The 14,808-nt window shown below is 40.5% G+C and overlaps 2 protein-coding genes across 5 annotated transcripts; both read left to right on the top strand.

Annotated features, from left to right (window-relative positions):
- Nucleotides 1–300: 300 nt before the first annotated feature.
- LOC6557649 (gamma-glutamyl hydrolase) lies at nt 301–2,594 on the top strand. The gene is made up of 4 exons (XM_001983332.3): nt 301–611; nt 1,496–1,546; nt 1,614–1,843; nt 1,910–2,594. The coding sequence occupies exons 1-4, from the start codon at nt 376–378 to the stop codon at nt 2,533–2,535; spliced, it is 1,143 nt and encodes a 380-aa protein (XP_001983368.1). The 5' UTR covers nt 301–375; the 3' UTR covers nt 2,536–2,594.
- Nucleotides 2,595–3,374: 780 nt separating this feature from the next.
- Nucleotides 3,375–5,603, top strand: LOC6558429 (gamma-glutamyl hydrolase). 4 transcript variants are annotated; one of them, XM_032735858.1, is made up of 3 exons: nt 4,005–4,161; nt 4,225–4,437; nt 4,665–5,603. In XM_032735858.1, the coding sequence occupies exons 2-3, from the start codon at nt 4,262–4,264 to the stop codon at nt 5,488–5,490; spliced, it is 1,002 nt and encodes a 333-aa protein (XP_032591749.1). In that variant the 5' UTR covers nt 4,005–4,161; nt 4,225–4,261; the 3' UTR covers nt 5,491–5,603. The 4 variants fall into 4 exon arrangements, with proteins under 4 accessions (XP_032591757.1, XP_032591749.1, XP_032591745.1 ...); XM_032735854.2 differs by having other exon boundaries at nt 4,040–4,161; nt 4,254–4,437; XM_032735866.1 differs by lacking the exons at nt 4,005–4,161; nt 4,225–4,437 and adding an exon at nt 3,375–3,551.
- The last annotated feature ends 9,205 nt before the right edge of the window (nt 5,604–14,808 follow it).

Below are 14,808 nucleotides of genomic sequence, written 5' to 3'. Positions count from 1 at the left end.
GTAAAGTTCCTCTACTAGCGAGCAAAACACAAATCATTGCCTGGTGTTAATATCGTAATCGGCTAGCTGCCTCTACGTCATACGTAAAACATTTACACTCACCAACAGTCTGTTGCTTTTTTGCGTTAAAAATCATTCCCTCTGTTTCCCTGAAATTTCGAACAAAGCCAAATCAGTGCCTGGTGATAATATTGTAATCAGTTACCTACTATTCGTCATATATACGTAACACATCCACCTCAAGCGGAGAAATATTTATAGTGCAAAATTTCATTTAAATTTAGACTGCCATTTGCTTAGCAATGTCAGTGCTATTTAGTTCTTCGACGGAGGTGTTCGCAATTGCGAATTTCGCTCCAAATACGCTGCAATAAAATGCTGAATTACCTGAGGATCGCATCGTGGCTAGTCACGTGCCTGCTGCTGCTCTCTTTGCTTGTCTCGCCGAGTACAGCTGATGTCAATGGCGCAGTTTCACCAATCATTGGTGTACTCGCCCAAGAACTGTATCCGGACAGTTTGACTGTTACCCACTTCAATGGCACCAGTTATATTGCGGCCTCCTATGTCAAGTTTGTGGAGGGCGCCGGTGGTAGAGTGGTTCCCATTTGGTGAGTGTAACACCAGAAAGGAGCTTTCACCAGTTTAAAATTGTTTACAAATATATATAGTCTTTGTTACACTGAACGCATAAGAACATTTATCTAATCTTGCATTCTGCCGTGTAAATTAGTCTGGGAGCTTAGAAGCTATATGTGCAAAACCTTGGCATAAAATTCTCTTTTTACAGCAGGCAGCTTACACTATGACTGAGTCATTGGACTTGTAGCTCTAAATTATATAGTGTTCAAAGTATCATTTTGCAGTTAATTGTGTTGTTTTTTAAATCGTCTTTTATTTTTCTTTCAAGATATCTTAAGCAAATATTTAATTTGCAAGTAGCAGCTCTTTTGACACTTATTTTGTCTTGGCAAAGATAAGAATTAAATCACACATAAATTAATATATAAATATTTCGCAATCAGAAGATATTTATTCTCATTTTTATTATCATTTGCTCCTTTTAATACGTTTAAATATATAACTTCTGATTGCAGTCAACAGAAATGATTAAATTTAATATGTATTACTTGCTCAGTCGATACTGGTGAAAATTAATTTAATTTTTAGTTCACTTACAATCAAATATTGCTTTTTAGAAATTTTAATTATTTGCGCATCAGATGTTCAACCGACAATCTTCTATAATACGTTAAGTAATTTCGCTGGATCACTTTCTAACAAGTGTTTCGAAGATAACGATTTTAATTTCTGCTACTACTTGAGTAAATAAAGAATCGCCTCTTATTGGCGTATGCCATTAATCAGTGCTACTTGTGATAAGACGTAATTGTATTTACTATCAACGTAATATATGAACAACAGTTACGACAGCCAGTTAACAGGGAAATGCTTTGACTCAAGGAATAATTTGTTACACCTTTCCATAATATAGGATCGGACGCAATCGTAGCTACTATGAAGATGTGATACACAAAATTAATGGGTGAGTTCAAATCGAGCTGCAAGCGAAATCTTTTTATAACTCAATCAATTACCTTTTTTTTATGTAGTATACTGTTGCCTGGCGGTGGAACGTGGTTCAATGAGACCAATGGCTATGGAGATGCTGGCGAGCATTTGATCGAAATAGCCAAGGAGGTGAACGACAATGGCACCTTCTTTCCCGTGTGGGGCACATGCCTGGGCATGGAACTGCTCGTCCTGAAGATGGCAAATGGAACGGAGACACGCAGCAGTTGCCAAGCACGTGGGATGGCCCTGCCACTGGAGTTTAAGTCGGGTGAGTAAGATAAGTTATATCCGAGATTGTATCGTATTAATGAGCGTCATTTTATCCATTTTTTAGACCACAACCAGAGTCGGCTCTTTGGTGGTGCCAGTGAGGATCTGATTACAAAACTCTCCGTTGAAAATGTGACCTATAACTATCATCAGTGGTGCTACACGGAGCAGAGTTTTGAGGTGCCACCATTAAATAACTCATGGCGCATTATATCATTAAATCACGACTTGAATGGCATTGAATTCGTATCCACCATTGAGCATCTGAGGTATCCCTTTTATGGCGTACAGTTCCATCCAGAGAAGGCGCTCTACGAGTTTGTCAGTGCGAAAGTGCCACACACCCCGTCGGCGGTGCAGAGTGGCCAGTATTTTGCTGATTTTTTCATTAGCGAGGCGCGTCGCAATCCGCATGTCTTCAAAAATGCCACAGAACAGGCACAATCTCTGATTTATAACTACAAGCCGGAGTATACAGCACTGGTGGGCTCTAGCTATATTCAGCAATATGTGTTTGGGGAGATTCCAGAAATTCCAGATGAGGGTGAACCGGATGATGATGAACCTTATGGCTCACGTCCAGACTACTATCCTCCTTACTATTATCCCAATCCTAATCGTAATGGCGCCGTATCGATATCCATGGGATTTGGCCTGATTTTCGCTACAGTGTTCAATTTGCTTTTTTAGATAAGGGTAATTTTAATCTGTATGAATTTTGAATAAATGAATTACATTTTGTCTTTGAATTAGTTTATGAAATTTGATTACTTTTACCTTCCTCTATGCATTGTATGATTAGTCCCATTGCATTTGAACTGACAAACGTAAGATCAGCGCACTTTGATATGACTTTATATATATATATAGCTTTTCACGTGCGAATTTTTTGTGCTTTTTCATTGGTTGCTGCTGCGCTTGGCACGTGGCATAGATTTCAGATTATGATAACAATAATTACTTGCCTTTGCGAACTATAAATTATGTAAGTATAAATATTGATGATTTGGTTTTATTGTGGAGTGTTATTTGATAATAATAATGATTTTACTTGGTTGTAAAATATATAAGGAGTAGTATTCAAGCTGTCTTGATGAAACTTGAAATATATTCGTTACTTAGCTACACTCAGAATCGGCCATATCGATCAACAATGTTATACAGTTTCAATATAACAATATAAGTGCCAGGTAATTATCATTAAAGATTTTGGTATGCTACAATATAATTTTAAATATTATATTATATTTTAGGGAGCACTGACTATTAAGGAATTGAGTTAAGCGTTGGATTCGAACCACTGTCAACTAAACAATTCCAACGACACTGGCTAAAAGTAGGCAGCGATTTAAATATATTTTATGTGCTGCAAAAGCGGTAGCCCGATCGTTTCTCACTAATGCATTTGTAGTTGTTGAGTTATTATTTTTGCACAATCCTTTTGTTCTGTTTCACTGAGTGCTTCGTGTGGGGTTGGCTCTCTCGTTTTTAACAAAAATTGTACTGTGCAATATGAACGGGTCAGTATTTGAAGAAATGGCAGAGAGGGTAGATGCTTCACCGGTCGATAATACTGTTGTGGGTGTGCTGTGCATGGACATAGCCAGCACCCTGCGCTCCATTTGTGATTCAGATATTACGTGCTATATTTCCGCCTCCTATGTTAAGTACCTGGAGGCGGCAGGAGCGCTAGTTATGCCTATTTGGTGAGTCTGCTTAAAAGTGGTGATTTCCTTTTTTTTTAAATAATATTAAAACGTGTGCCTAGCCGTCAAGAGATGACCTAATGCCAATAATTCGCGCGCCACCAAAATGCACTGTCTATTTATAGAAATTCGATTAATGAAATCGACTACGAATCACAAGTGTATTTGTATGTAAACAGTGCAAACAATGCAAATGTTCATTGACTTTTATCATTAGGCACGTCCGATGTCTTTGTTCAGTTGTGTTCTTAACATATTGAAATTGTAAGTATCTTTACGATTTGGTGTATAAAATTATGATAAGTCTAACCATATGGAGATAACAGCTTTCCTTAAGCAAATACTTTGCGCCCATTTAAAGCAGGCGTCGAAACAAAAAACAGTCAGTTCAAAATCAAAGTATAAAGCTATCTGAAAATACGACAAACCTGGGTGTTTTTTATTTCCTAACTAAATTTGAACGTGACAGGGTATTTTTTAGTCAAGTTCCGAATAGGCGAAAAAAATTTATTTCTTTCGCTTTTGCTATCATTAAAAATCGGTGCCTGATCTGCATCTGTAGAATGGATAATTAAATGAATTAAATTTGCGAGGTTTTTGACATAATAAGGTAGATAAAAAGATTATAGTGACCAAATTTTAGGACTGACTAAATTATTATGAGGTGTGACAGCCATTTGTTTCTATCAATAATAATTATAGTGCAAGTAATGATGGAACTGGGTCAGGGTGAGCGGAACAGTGAGGGGCGCGTACCTAATATTGGCGTCATGTGCATGGATTTGGCCAAAGGCCTAGCCGAATTATACGAAGGAAATTATTGCCACATGTCGGCTAACTATGTGAAGCATCTAGAGGCGTCAGGTGCATTGATCGTACCTATTTGGTGAGTGATTAAGATGAGTGAAATGAGTTGAAAATCTGACGTGAGTGGCTTGAGAGACAGAGTGAGAGAGAGTGCGTGATAGAGAGAGAGAGAGTGGTAGATAGGGGGAGAGAGGGTGCGGGGGAACTGCGCTGCATTTGGCAAAGTGCCAAATGAGATTTTGTTTTGTTTGGTAAACACTTAAACGTTTTCGTCGAATTTTCGTTTTTATTTTGCGCATTCTTTAGGATTGGCCGTGAACGTGATTATTATGCACAAATCATGACTAAAGTGAATGGGATACTGTTGCCCGGTGGCGCTGTCTATCTGGAGGATTCGGAGGTCAAAGAGAAACCGGAGCTGACCAATGATTGTGTCAAGTCCGCTCGGTATATTTACGAGCTGGCTATGGAGCGCAATGAGGCTGGAAATTATTTTCCCATATGGGGCACTTGCCTCGGCTTTCAGCTGCTGCTGATAAATGCTGCCAAGACAAATGAGGTGCGCACCGAATGTGGCAGATTCTTTAAGGCGTTGCCACTGCACTGGAGCACCGATTCTATAGAAGGCAATTCAACCATGCTCGCGGATCTATCTCCAGAGCTGGCCGAGCAAATGCAGAAGATACCTTTTGCCTGTCATCAGCATCGTTATTGCATCGAGGTAGAGAATCTGCATCGCTATGCACTCCACAAGGACTGGCGTATCCTAGCCACGAGGGAATCGGCAACGGAGTCGCCATCGGAGCCGACGAAGCGTTTTATAACCCTCATCGAGCATCGACGCTTTCCCATATTTGGCAGTCAGTTTCATCCGGAGCGTGCCGCTCACGAGCTGGGCCTGCTGGAAAATGATAACTGCAGCGCAGCCCACACTCGTCTCGGCATTCAGCTGGCCCAGTATTATGCCGAGTTCTTCGTGGAGGCCTGTCGCCGCAACACCAATCGATTTTCGAGTAACGAGGAGAAGCTACGCTACTTGATCTTCAATTGGCAACCGGTTTTCAGTGGCCTCAAACACTCAAATTGCATGCAGTGCTATATATTCCCCAGAGATGTGGAATATCCTCAATGAAATATTCATTCCAAGTTATGTCAAATGTATTATGATTATATAAATGTATATGTGAGTTCTCAAAAATGTGATCATCTCATCAATAAAGTTCCTTCGGCTTGATCAAAAAGGCATTGATATTTAGTTTTGACCATACGGTAACCAATCCTAACTTATCCTCTGATCGACTGATATGTTCAGAGTTTCATCAAGATAATAGTTTGCACAGATAGACAAGGCTATATTGACTTTGTAATTAATGTTGATAATCATTTTTATACTTTATAATTTATATTAAAATACTGCATTAAATGTTGGTAGAAGAAAAACTGCATCCAAACCAAAACTCTCTCGTCGACCACATTTTATCTGAGTTTTTCCCTGTTCACATGCAAATTGTGTGTACTTTTCCATTGGGTAATGTTTTTGAGGTAAAGGACTTACCTTGGAGGCTCGTCACTACCTCCCTGCCCCCTGCCCCCTGCCCCGTGCCCATCTTCCAACCGTACGTGTATAATTAACCCACTGCTCACTTCTTGTGCGCATTTGTCTGGCGCGTGTTGTTTCAGTTCGTCTGTGGGCAGAGTGCGGGGGATGGTGCTGCCCACCCGTGTGGGGTGTTAAGGTTCAGGCTGACAGGCAGAATAAAATAATTGTCGTCGCCGCAAGTCTGCTGTGGCTACATGCGTGTTATTGTCATTTGCTGGCCATTGTATTTGGTCGGACGAGACGCCATTGTTGTTGTGACAGACGGAGGGACGTGTTGGTTGGTTGGTTGCGGTTTTTGCTTATACCTTGGACCGACCACCTGCACTTGAGGGGTCACTACGGATATTATTATTATTATTTGGCGTGTGTCGACGGCCAGCGCCATCTAGCGGTCGAGACACGAAAAATCACTCACGCGCCGCGTGCACCCAAATCCCATTTCCCCATTGGCTTTTTTTTATGGACATTTGGCTCATTTGATGCGGCCAGTTTTGCGTGTGTGTGTGCGTGTGTGTGTGTGCGCGCGTGTGTGTGTGTGTGTATTAGCCACTGTTCATTTAACCCGTCTACTTATAGTCAGCAATACGGCCGGCTTTAATGCCCTTGTGCCCATTAAGCACACACACACACACACACTATAGTATACGCAAAGTAAACCGCTACACACACACACACACACTCAGCAACACTTACACACACGCCCTTCTTTTTTAGTGACGTCATAGGCGCTCGCTGCAAAAATTGAGCACATGCTAAAAATTGCTACTGAAACCCAGATGGGGGAGACTGAGACGTTTACGCCTCCCACTTAACCCAGTTGGCGTGCATTGAACTACCTCTTTTTCTCTCAATCTCTCACCCGCTTCCCCTCTCTCTCTCTCTTTCTCTCTCTCTCGGGCCAACCGTGTCTCTCACTCTCTCTCTAATGCTTGCGCAGTTGCTGCTCTCTGCGGCTGCTTGCAGGCTGCAAGTGGAATATTGCAACCTCGCAACGTTCAATGAACTGCCTGCCTGCCTGCCTGCCTGCCTGCAAGGACATTGCAGTCACACACACACACTCGCACACACACACATACGCCGGCACACTTGCTCGCTTGACACTTTTGCCCGGCTGTGCGACAACAATGCAAATTGCTGCAGCCTCTCTTTCATACCCATACCCCTCCAACCCTGTCTTGCCACTGTTTGCATTTGCTACTTTTTGGACGGAACAGTTTGGCATTTAACCAGAGTTGAAGGATATGCCAGGATCTATATATAGATACATATATATATATATATATATATATATATATATATATATATATTATTATTATTATTATTATTAAAAAGGTAAATTGATTTCGAAATTTCTACAGAAATAGCTGCTGCAATTTTAATCCATATAACTTATATTCACTTTATAAATATAATTGAATTTGGATTGGTAGCAGAATGCTTGCATTGCGCTCTTGTCCTTAAAAGGGGAACTCATTTAAAATGTGTGAAATTGTGCAAAAGTGATAAAAAGACAGAAGGTAGCATCTTTAAGCCATTAGGTATATACATTCTTGATCAGCATTAGCTGTGGGTTCAGCGCACAGTTTAATAGTAGCTCATCAATATGCATTGTTTTATATCAGCATACTCAACATGTTTTGACTTGATCAACATATGTTCAAGCAAATCTGACAATTCAGCATCAATTTGATTAGTTTATATAAATAATGGGGGTTTTATACTATGTGCATTCGCTGGCGCTCATCAAAAGACCTCTGTCTATCTTATTGACCTTTATCTGCCCGCTTGATTATATTTGGATTTTTATGAAGTTCATCAAGTTTGTCAATTTTTATTGCTTACTCATTATTAAATTACTTAGTGACCCCGTGAAATGTTTACATTTTATGGCTGAGCAGAATTTTCAACTGACAGAATCTACAGTTGCTCCAGATATCAATGGGGTCTATATATATTTTTGTAAGGCTGTAAATCCAAAAGAAATCGACTTGAACTAAGTACTTCGTTCGACGTTTGGTTTAAGGAGCAAAAAAAGTTGGAATGACAGTTCAGCTTCCAAACTTCTCTATATAATTCCCTTAACGGCTTGTGTTCTTATTATTATTAAAGTTTTTATGTCCAGCTTTTCACCTTTCGTGTTCGGATTTCAACAGCGCTTTGGTGCAATATCCGCTAAGGCGTTTATTGTTATTATATGCTTTGGTTGGCATTCGCTTTGCGCTTTGTCGCGGGTTTAAAATTAACCTGACATTTAGTATGACATTTGTATGTGTGTGCTCGTGTATGTGTGAGTGTGTGTGTGTGTGTGTGTGTGTGTGTGTGTATTTTGTGACATCACCGACACGCAGACCGCTGGAAGGTCAATCCATACGACACACAAAAGAGAACCGAGCAGAACAGAACAGAACAGAACCGACAGAAGAGAACCGACCAGAACAGAACAAAAGCAGCGTGATTTGTAGCAGCCTCCATATTTAGGTTAAGCCCAGCTCTCCAGCTGTCTTCTGTGTGCGATGCGGTAGGCTTACGTGGTTACAATATCTTATATCTGGCGCATTAATCAGCGCCCCGAGTGCGAGTGCGAGTGCGCTATTTATAAGCAGCAGCGACACACTTGAGCACATTGATGGGGGGATGGGTGGATGGGTGGCGCAGCTGGCCAACTTGCTGCATTATGCATGCAATGCGAGGGTCGCGATTCGCCTACTGGTCGTCCTCTGTTTTGGGGTAGCTCATGCATTTAATAATAAGCCGCTGATGGATATACAGTCACATATTAGGAACGTAACGCAACGTTAGACATTAACTCAATTCAATTACTGAGCTGTGGCACACGTGACGTATGCGCAATGTGTGTGCTCAAGCACCGAACCTAATTGTTAATTTATCTGCTTCACACAATTTAAACATTATCGCCACAAGTATAAACCATTTCGAGCGGTAAGATAATCAATTCTTGGAAAACATATGATGACTTTGTTTACTTAGTAAATGTGTTGATGGCAGTGAGGAAACTACAAAGCAAAGGAATGCAATTTATTAAAGACAGGCATTTTTCTTTATAATGTGTTTACATTTTCTACACAGACGTCATTGACCCCATGAGGTCGAAATATGTGATGGGACCATCTTGGTTCAGCTTATTCCGGAGTTTAAGATAGTATATTTATTTATATTTATTGTGTTTTTAAGAAATATGTTTGGATGTTTATCTATTTTGCTGCCACACACAATAAATAAATATATTTTTTTATGTGTCTATGCGTCTATTTATATCTTGATTGTCTGCTATCTTAATAAATCTTAGGTGTTGCTTTTTACTATGCATTATGCTTGGCTGAGTGCTGAGTGGCGTTGCAACTGTTTCAGAATGAAATGCACAGGCAAAACGGAAGACTGGAGAGGGGATAAGAAGGGGTTGCAGCATTGCAGTTGAGAAACGACAACGAAAATGCCGACGATGAAGCGCAAAAGCCCTGACCCAGTTAGCTGCCTCTCGAATGCTTCCGCCGCCGGAACTCACACTCACACACACACATACAGAGGCAAATATGTAGAGGCAAGTAACGACGTCACGATTGGGAGAACCTTCGACGTGCGGTCAACCTGTGGTTGTGGCTTAGATAACATTTTCATTTGAAACGTCACATACTAACTATAAAAAGGTTCTCTTTCTCTGTCCCCTCTGGCAACTTGGCTCGTGACTTTGCTGTATCCTTATTATGATGGTGCTCGGTGCGTATACGTAATAAATATATATTATCAAGTTATCGAGGCATTCAATTTGTCGCCGTCATTTGAAATGCTCATTTCTATTGCCACTCGCCTTGCACTTTACCTAATTGAATTCGAGTGTCGGCGTCATTCCGCTCTAAGACTCTAAAGTTGAATGTCCTTACTGCGAGCGAGTCCTGGCAAGCTGCTTGTACTGCAAGGTCAATTGGGGCCTTTAAGCAGCTAACCAGCTGCATTCCATGTAGCATTAAACACACTCTTTGCACAGGAGCAGCTGGCTAACTGCCAATTGTCAGCACTCTCATTTTGGTTCCTTGCAAAAGGGTAAAAGATAGTATATTACCTCTTTTGGATGGTTAGCGTTAGGATAAATATGTATAAGGACTGTTGAAGGTCTGCTTCAGTTATGGGCTAATAAATATTTATGACAGGCGACCCTTGTAAAGAACAATCAAGTTAAATGTCCTTTCAGCTCTATCGAAAGCAGAGTAGCTTCCAGTCGTTAGTTTGAGGAAAGACGCAACGTGGAGCCTGGCTAAATGTGAGCCAGTGCAATACCCTGGTGACCAGTTGACAGCATATCCTGCCCAGCACACACAGCGTGACTTCGCTAGCCGGACTAAACACATACTCATAACGCAGAAGTGGCCACAAATCGAGTTAGGTGCGCTTCTGGTTCTGGTTGCCTGGGACAACTTGTGGTCTGTGCTGTGGTTTCTCGAGGTTTTCCAGCCAGTGGCCGAATGAGGTCGAGGTCGCTTTGGGTGGCTTCCGGCCAATTATGAATGAAAATGTCGCAACAGGAGCAGCTGCAGCAATTATGCTCGAGTTTGCGGGATAATGCGAAAAGTGGGTGAGATGGGTGAGTCTGGGGGATTGTGTGCTGTTGCCCGGCGTTGGGTGAAGGCCAAACAAGGATGCGCGCGCTTCTGTCTGACGTATGACCCGATCAAGGATGCACCAGCTCCTGTTACGTCATCGACAAGGCGCAGCCAATTGTCCCCCAGAGCAAGCGTTAACCTTCGCCCCGGCTGCACTTTTCTTGCATTTTACTTTTGTTTTGTGAATGAATAAAATCAGCTGCTCAACGCACCTAATTTTACCGCTCTGCTAGGCTTTATAAACAGTTTGCGGTCAGTTCTGATATTGTTCCTCATGGAATGGCCATAATTAATTAATTTTTTCTCCCTCTGCCAGACCCTAATCGAGTAATTGTATCTTATGTGCGTGCTGTGTGTGTTTGTTCTTTTTGTCACTTGCTCGTTTTTATTGCCTACTTTTTGGGGCACAAAACACATTTTGGAACCGTCTCGATTTGTGTTCGGCTGTGTCCTGTTCCAAGTCACGTAGCATTGTTGTTGTGCAGCCCATTAAAAGCAATGCCAAAGCTAATGGGTTCGTCGCAGTGCGCACAAGTTTTGGACAGTACGAGAAAGACCGAATAATGCCAAGTCATGCATTCTAAATGACACACATGCGAGGATGCTGCGTCGATTACACTCAAACAAAAATCTCCCCGAAATTTAGAAGATCGCTTTGAAAACTAAAAATTTGCTCTTGCATTTAGATATAAATTTCTTAATATAAGTTGTTTGTACATAAACATATGAAAAAACACCCTAAAAATATGACATATTTTTTCTAAATTTTAGAAAAGTATGCTCTGAAATTAAGAAAAGAAAACCCGCTGTTTTAATAAAAAAGCTTAATGAATAATAAGGTGAGTTACTCTTGGGGACAAAAATAGGGAGAGTATCTAAGATGTAATGTGATTTTTTTCTGAGTGTAGTATTCCCTTATGAGTTCAAAAATACTTCCTTCTTCCTGCTTGTTTTCTAAGTGGCATCTTAATACCTTTAGTTTGATAAGTATTGAAGGAAACTACAAAACACTCATGTTTCTATTTATACTTTTAACAGTCGCTTGTGTGAAATGGAAATTCGTCACAAATAAAGGGTCAATTTTGGTTAATTTAATTAAAATCAAAGTGAAAATGAGAGCAGGACAGATTGAAATATAGAAAGCATTCCCAATTCTTACTTAACCACAGCATAAAATCTCTTGGGTATTGGCCATTGTTGTGCATATTATGTTAGCTGCTGTGTGCTGCCTGCACAATATATATCTTGGCCTAAATGTAGACATTTTGTTTAGGCATTGACTTCAATTACCGACACATCGTGCATATTTTATGAGCTCGACCAGGACTGGGGAACAGGGAAGCAGTGAGTTGCAAGTAACACTGAAATAATTTATTATTTGCTTGGTTCATGTCACTGCCTGAATGGGTCCTAAGAGGGCCAGGTCCTTATTCATCAAGTGTAGCCACAAACACAGATCTTGTGAAGAGCTTTTGTCTGGTATTTGGGTCAAAGTGTGAATTAGCATGCAGGTTGGCAAATCTTGTTTGCGTCGCATGTCTGGGGCGTATACGTAACTTATATACATATATATCCAATATATCTAACTTGTGTTCTCTGCGTCGCGTGGCTTGAAGTGCTTTCAATTTGAGGCAATAAGCGTAGATTTGATGCTCGTGTGACAGCTAAAAATAGCAAAAGGTTCAAACAACGGCAGCGTGAACAACAACAAAAACACTTTAAATATTCATTAAATGCCTTGTGCTGTTTTCTCCTCAGCCCGTGTGCAGCTATATTTTCAAAATGAAATTACAGCCAAGAGCCATTAAAAGCAGCGGAAACTGCCGTAAAGATAACAAGCATAAGAGAGGGCTTCATAAAAAAATATGCTCCAACAAACAGGAGCCACAAAAAAAAGATAAAGGTAAACAATATTTTGGTAAATATTGACACAAATGTTGACGCAGCAGTGAGTGCAATAGAGAGGCAGATAGAGAGGGAGAAAGAGAAAGAAAGAGCAGCTCTTAGCCAAAGTAAGCATAAGAACACATGTGTTTAGCATATGCGTAGTATATTTGACATTCAAATTGAAACCGGAATTATGGCAGTGAGAAGTCATCAACGAAAGCAACAAGAATTTCTCACGCCTTTTTACTCCTGGGGGGCATTATGATTAAGTCAACAAACGCGCAACGCCTTGACGAAGGCTTTTTCGTACACTGAACCCATTAAAAGTGGTTAAGCAGGGTATAATGAATAATATGCGAAATTACGCAGCAGGCAGTAAGAAGTATGTGCGACTACATTAAATAGAGAGCCGACTTGATCGAGCCATGTCCGCTTGTGCATCTGCAAGTCGATCTTAGCTGCTTGACGAGCTAGAATCTTTAAATTTGACATATAAATATATGTTATTGATGAACTGTAACTTTGTATTTATTACCAGGTGACTTAATACCAAAAATTGGAAATAAAACTAAAAGCTATTAACTATAATTAATATATTCAACAGCTGGGTTCGAAGTATCTTCTAGTCGAGGTATCTCGACTGAGCTCATTCGAACTGTTTTTTAATTTAACAAGCTTGACAAGCATTCACTTGAGCACAGTTGACTGTATAAAAAGCTAATAACCAGGGCATATTGGTAGGCAAAAGGCATTATTTATTCGGCAACCGGAAGTTGAATTTTCCTTATTGTTTTTTCCCTCTTTGGAGCTGTTTGCCTTTTGGCTTGTGGGTGTGCGATTGTGTGTGTGTGCTGGTGGTTATGAGCCAAAGAAGATTAATTATTGTTTGGTATGTTTGTTGGGTTGTACAACACCAAATAACGTTTCTATTGCGCGTGGGACAAATTAGGGGAGAGCATAGAATAGAAAAATGCTTTCGCTGAGGGTCTCGAGAGGTCTTTCGATGCTGATGCTGACTATTTATGCGGAAGTATACGCCCCGGTGTTATTCAGAATGTTGGCACACATAATATGCAGTAGTCCAATATTGGCCCGGTTCAGTTTCAGTCGCCACTCTATGCGAGGGCGAATCGAGTTGAGTCTTTAGCTAAATTTACTGTCAAGCGGGCGCCGAGTAAACACAAATGGCGAAATTCCAAAAATAGATGAGCTACAAAAAAAAGAGGAGAAACTTAATTAAATATTGGCAGTCGGACAAGCGATGGATACACCCAAAAATAAACAGAAATTAAAAGGCAACAATAAAAGTTAAAAGGATAGCTCCTTGATAGTATATGCTGGTGAGGGCTTAAGAGTCGGGCGACTTGAGCTGCCCCTGGGCGCGAGACTACGTGACTGCGGTCGCCTCCTCCGGCAAAATGTTATACACGATTGTTATTTGCAAGTCAACGTTTCTTGTTTCTTATGCGCAACAGTGAATCACAAATACGACAAGTTGAGTGTACGTTTGTACGTTTCGCACATTTGTCGTCTGTCAGTTTGTCAACGGAAATATTTAGGTCACTGCATACGTATTTTTAGGCAACCACACATCGCAAAAACTGACACGCCCCCCAAGGCATCTGTTGGCTACACTCCTGATTTCTGGCCTCTCCTTTTGACGTATTTCATCAAATAACAGTAACAACTGGCGAGCGTGTTTTGGTGATGCGTGACTTGATGGTCTATTAGCAGCATCTGAAAATGGTTTTGATTGCCTGTCTGACTCGCTAATTTGTTGTCTTACGAGTGCTAAAGTTATTGGCTATCAATTGCTGCCCATGCGGCGTATACGTAATATGATTTTGTTAACACATGCGAGATTCTAGCTTATGCAGTTTGTGTCTCTTTCATCTGCTATCGAAAGGGCTATTACTTTGCATTATTTGTTGAAGCATTGACAACAATAACAATCAGACTGTATATCAATATAAATGAGTGCAGTCAAGAGAGAATTTTGATAAATGATGCCTACAAAATGTGATTGTCGATGCCAATACTTATATTCTGCTGATATACATATCAAAGTTGACTGACATCAAGAAATGTTGAGACGCAGTCTATTCTAAATTGCAAATTCAACAAAAAGGGAAGCAGGTGCCATTAATCAAGCGTCACTGAACAGAGAAAGGCTGTATTCATTTTAAAAGCAGTCTGTTCGAGTTAGTTTTGAATTTAAACACTTAAAGTTGAACATAAAATACGACTTTTTAGATAATTATTTCCATGCCAGTTCGTCTGCCAATTCAATTGGAATAATGTTAATCAAGTGATGATAGTCAAAGAACAACAAGTAGGCCCACCCACC

The sequence above is a fragment of the Drosophila grimshawi genome, unplaced genomic scaffold (assembly GCF_018153295.1).
Source record: "Drosophila grimshawi isolate 15287-2541.00 unplaced genomic scaffold, ASM1815329v1 contig_44, whole genome shotgun sequence".
Classification (NCBI taxonomy): Eukaryota; Metazoa; Arthropoda; class Insecta; order Diptera; family Drosophilidae; genus Drosophila; species Drosophila grimshawi.
Note: the sequence above shows the minus strand (reverse complement) of the source record. Positions and strands in the feature narration are given on the sequence as shown.

Coding starts and splice junctions, on each gene's coding strand:
- LOC6557649 (XM_001983332.3), top strand. CDS start 376: ATGCTGAATTACCTGAGGATCGCATCGTGGCTAGTCACGTGCCTGCTG. Junction 1,547..1,613: donor GTGATACACAAAATTAATGG/GTGAGTTCAAAT, acceptor TTTTTTATGTAG/TATACTGTTGCCTGGCGGTG. Junction 1,844..1,909: donor GCCACTGGAGTTTAAGTCGG/GTGAGTAAGATA, acceptor TCCATTTTTTAG/ACCACAACCAGAGTCGGCTC.
- LOC6558429 (XM_001983334.3), top strand. CDS start 4,211: ATGAGGTGTGACAGCCATTTGTTTCTATCAATAATAATTATAGTGCAA. Junction 4,438..4,664: donor GCATTGATCGTACCTATTTG/GTGAGTGATTAA, acceptor CGCATTCTTTAG/GATTGGCCGTGAACGTGATT.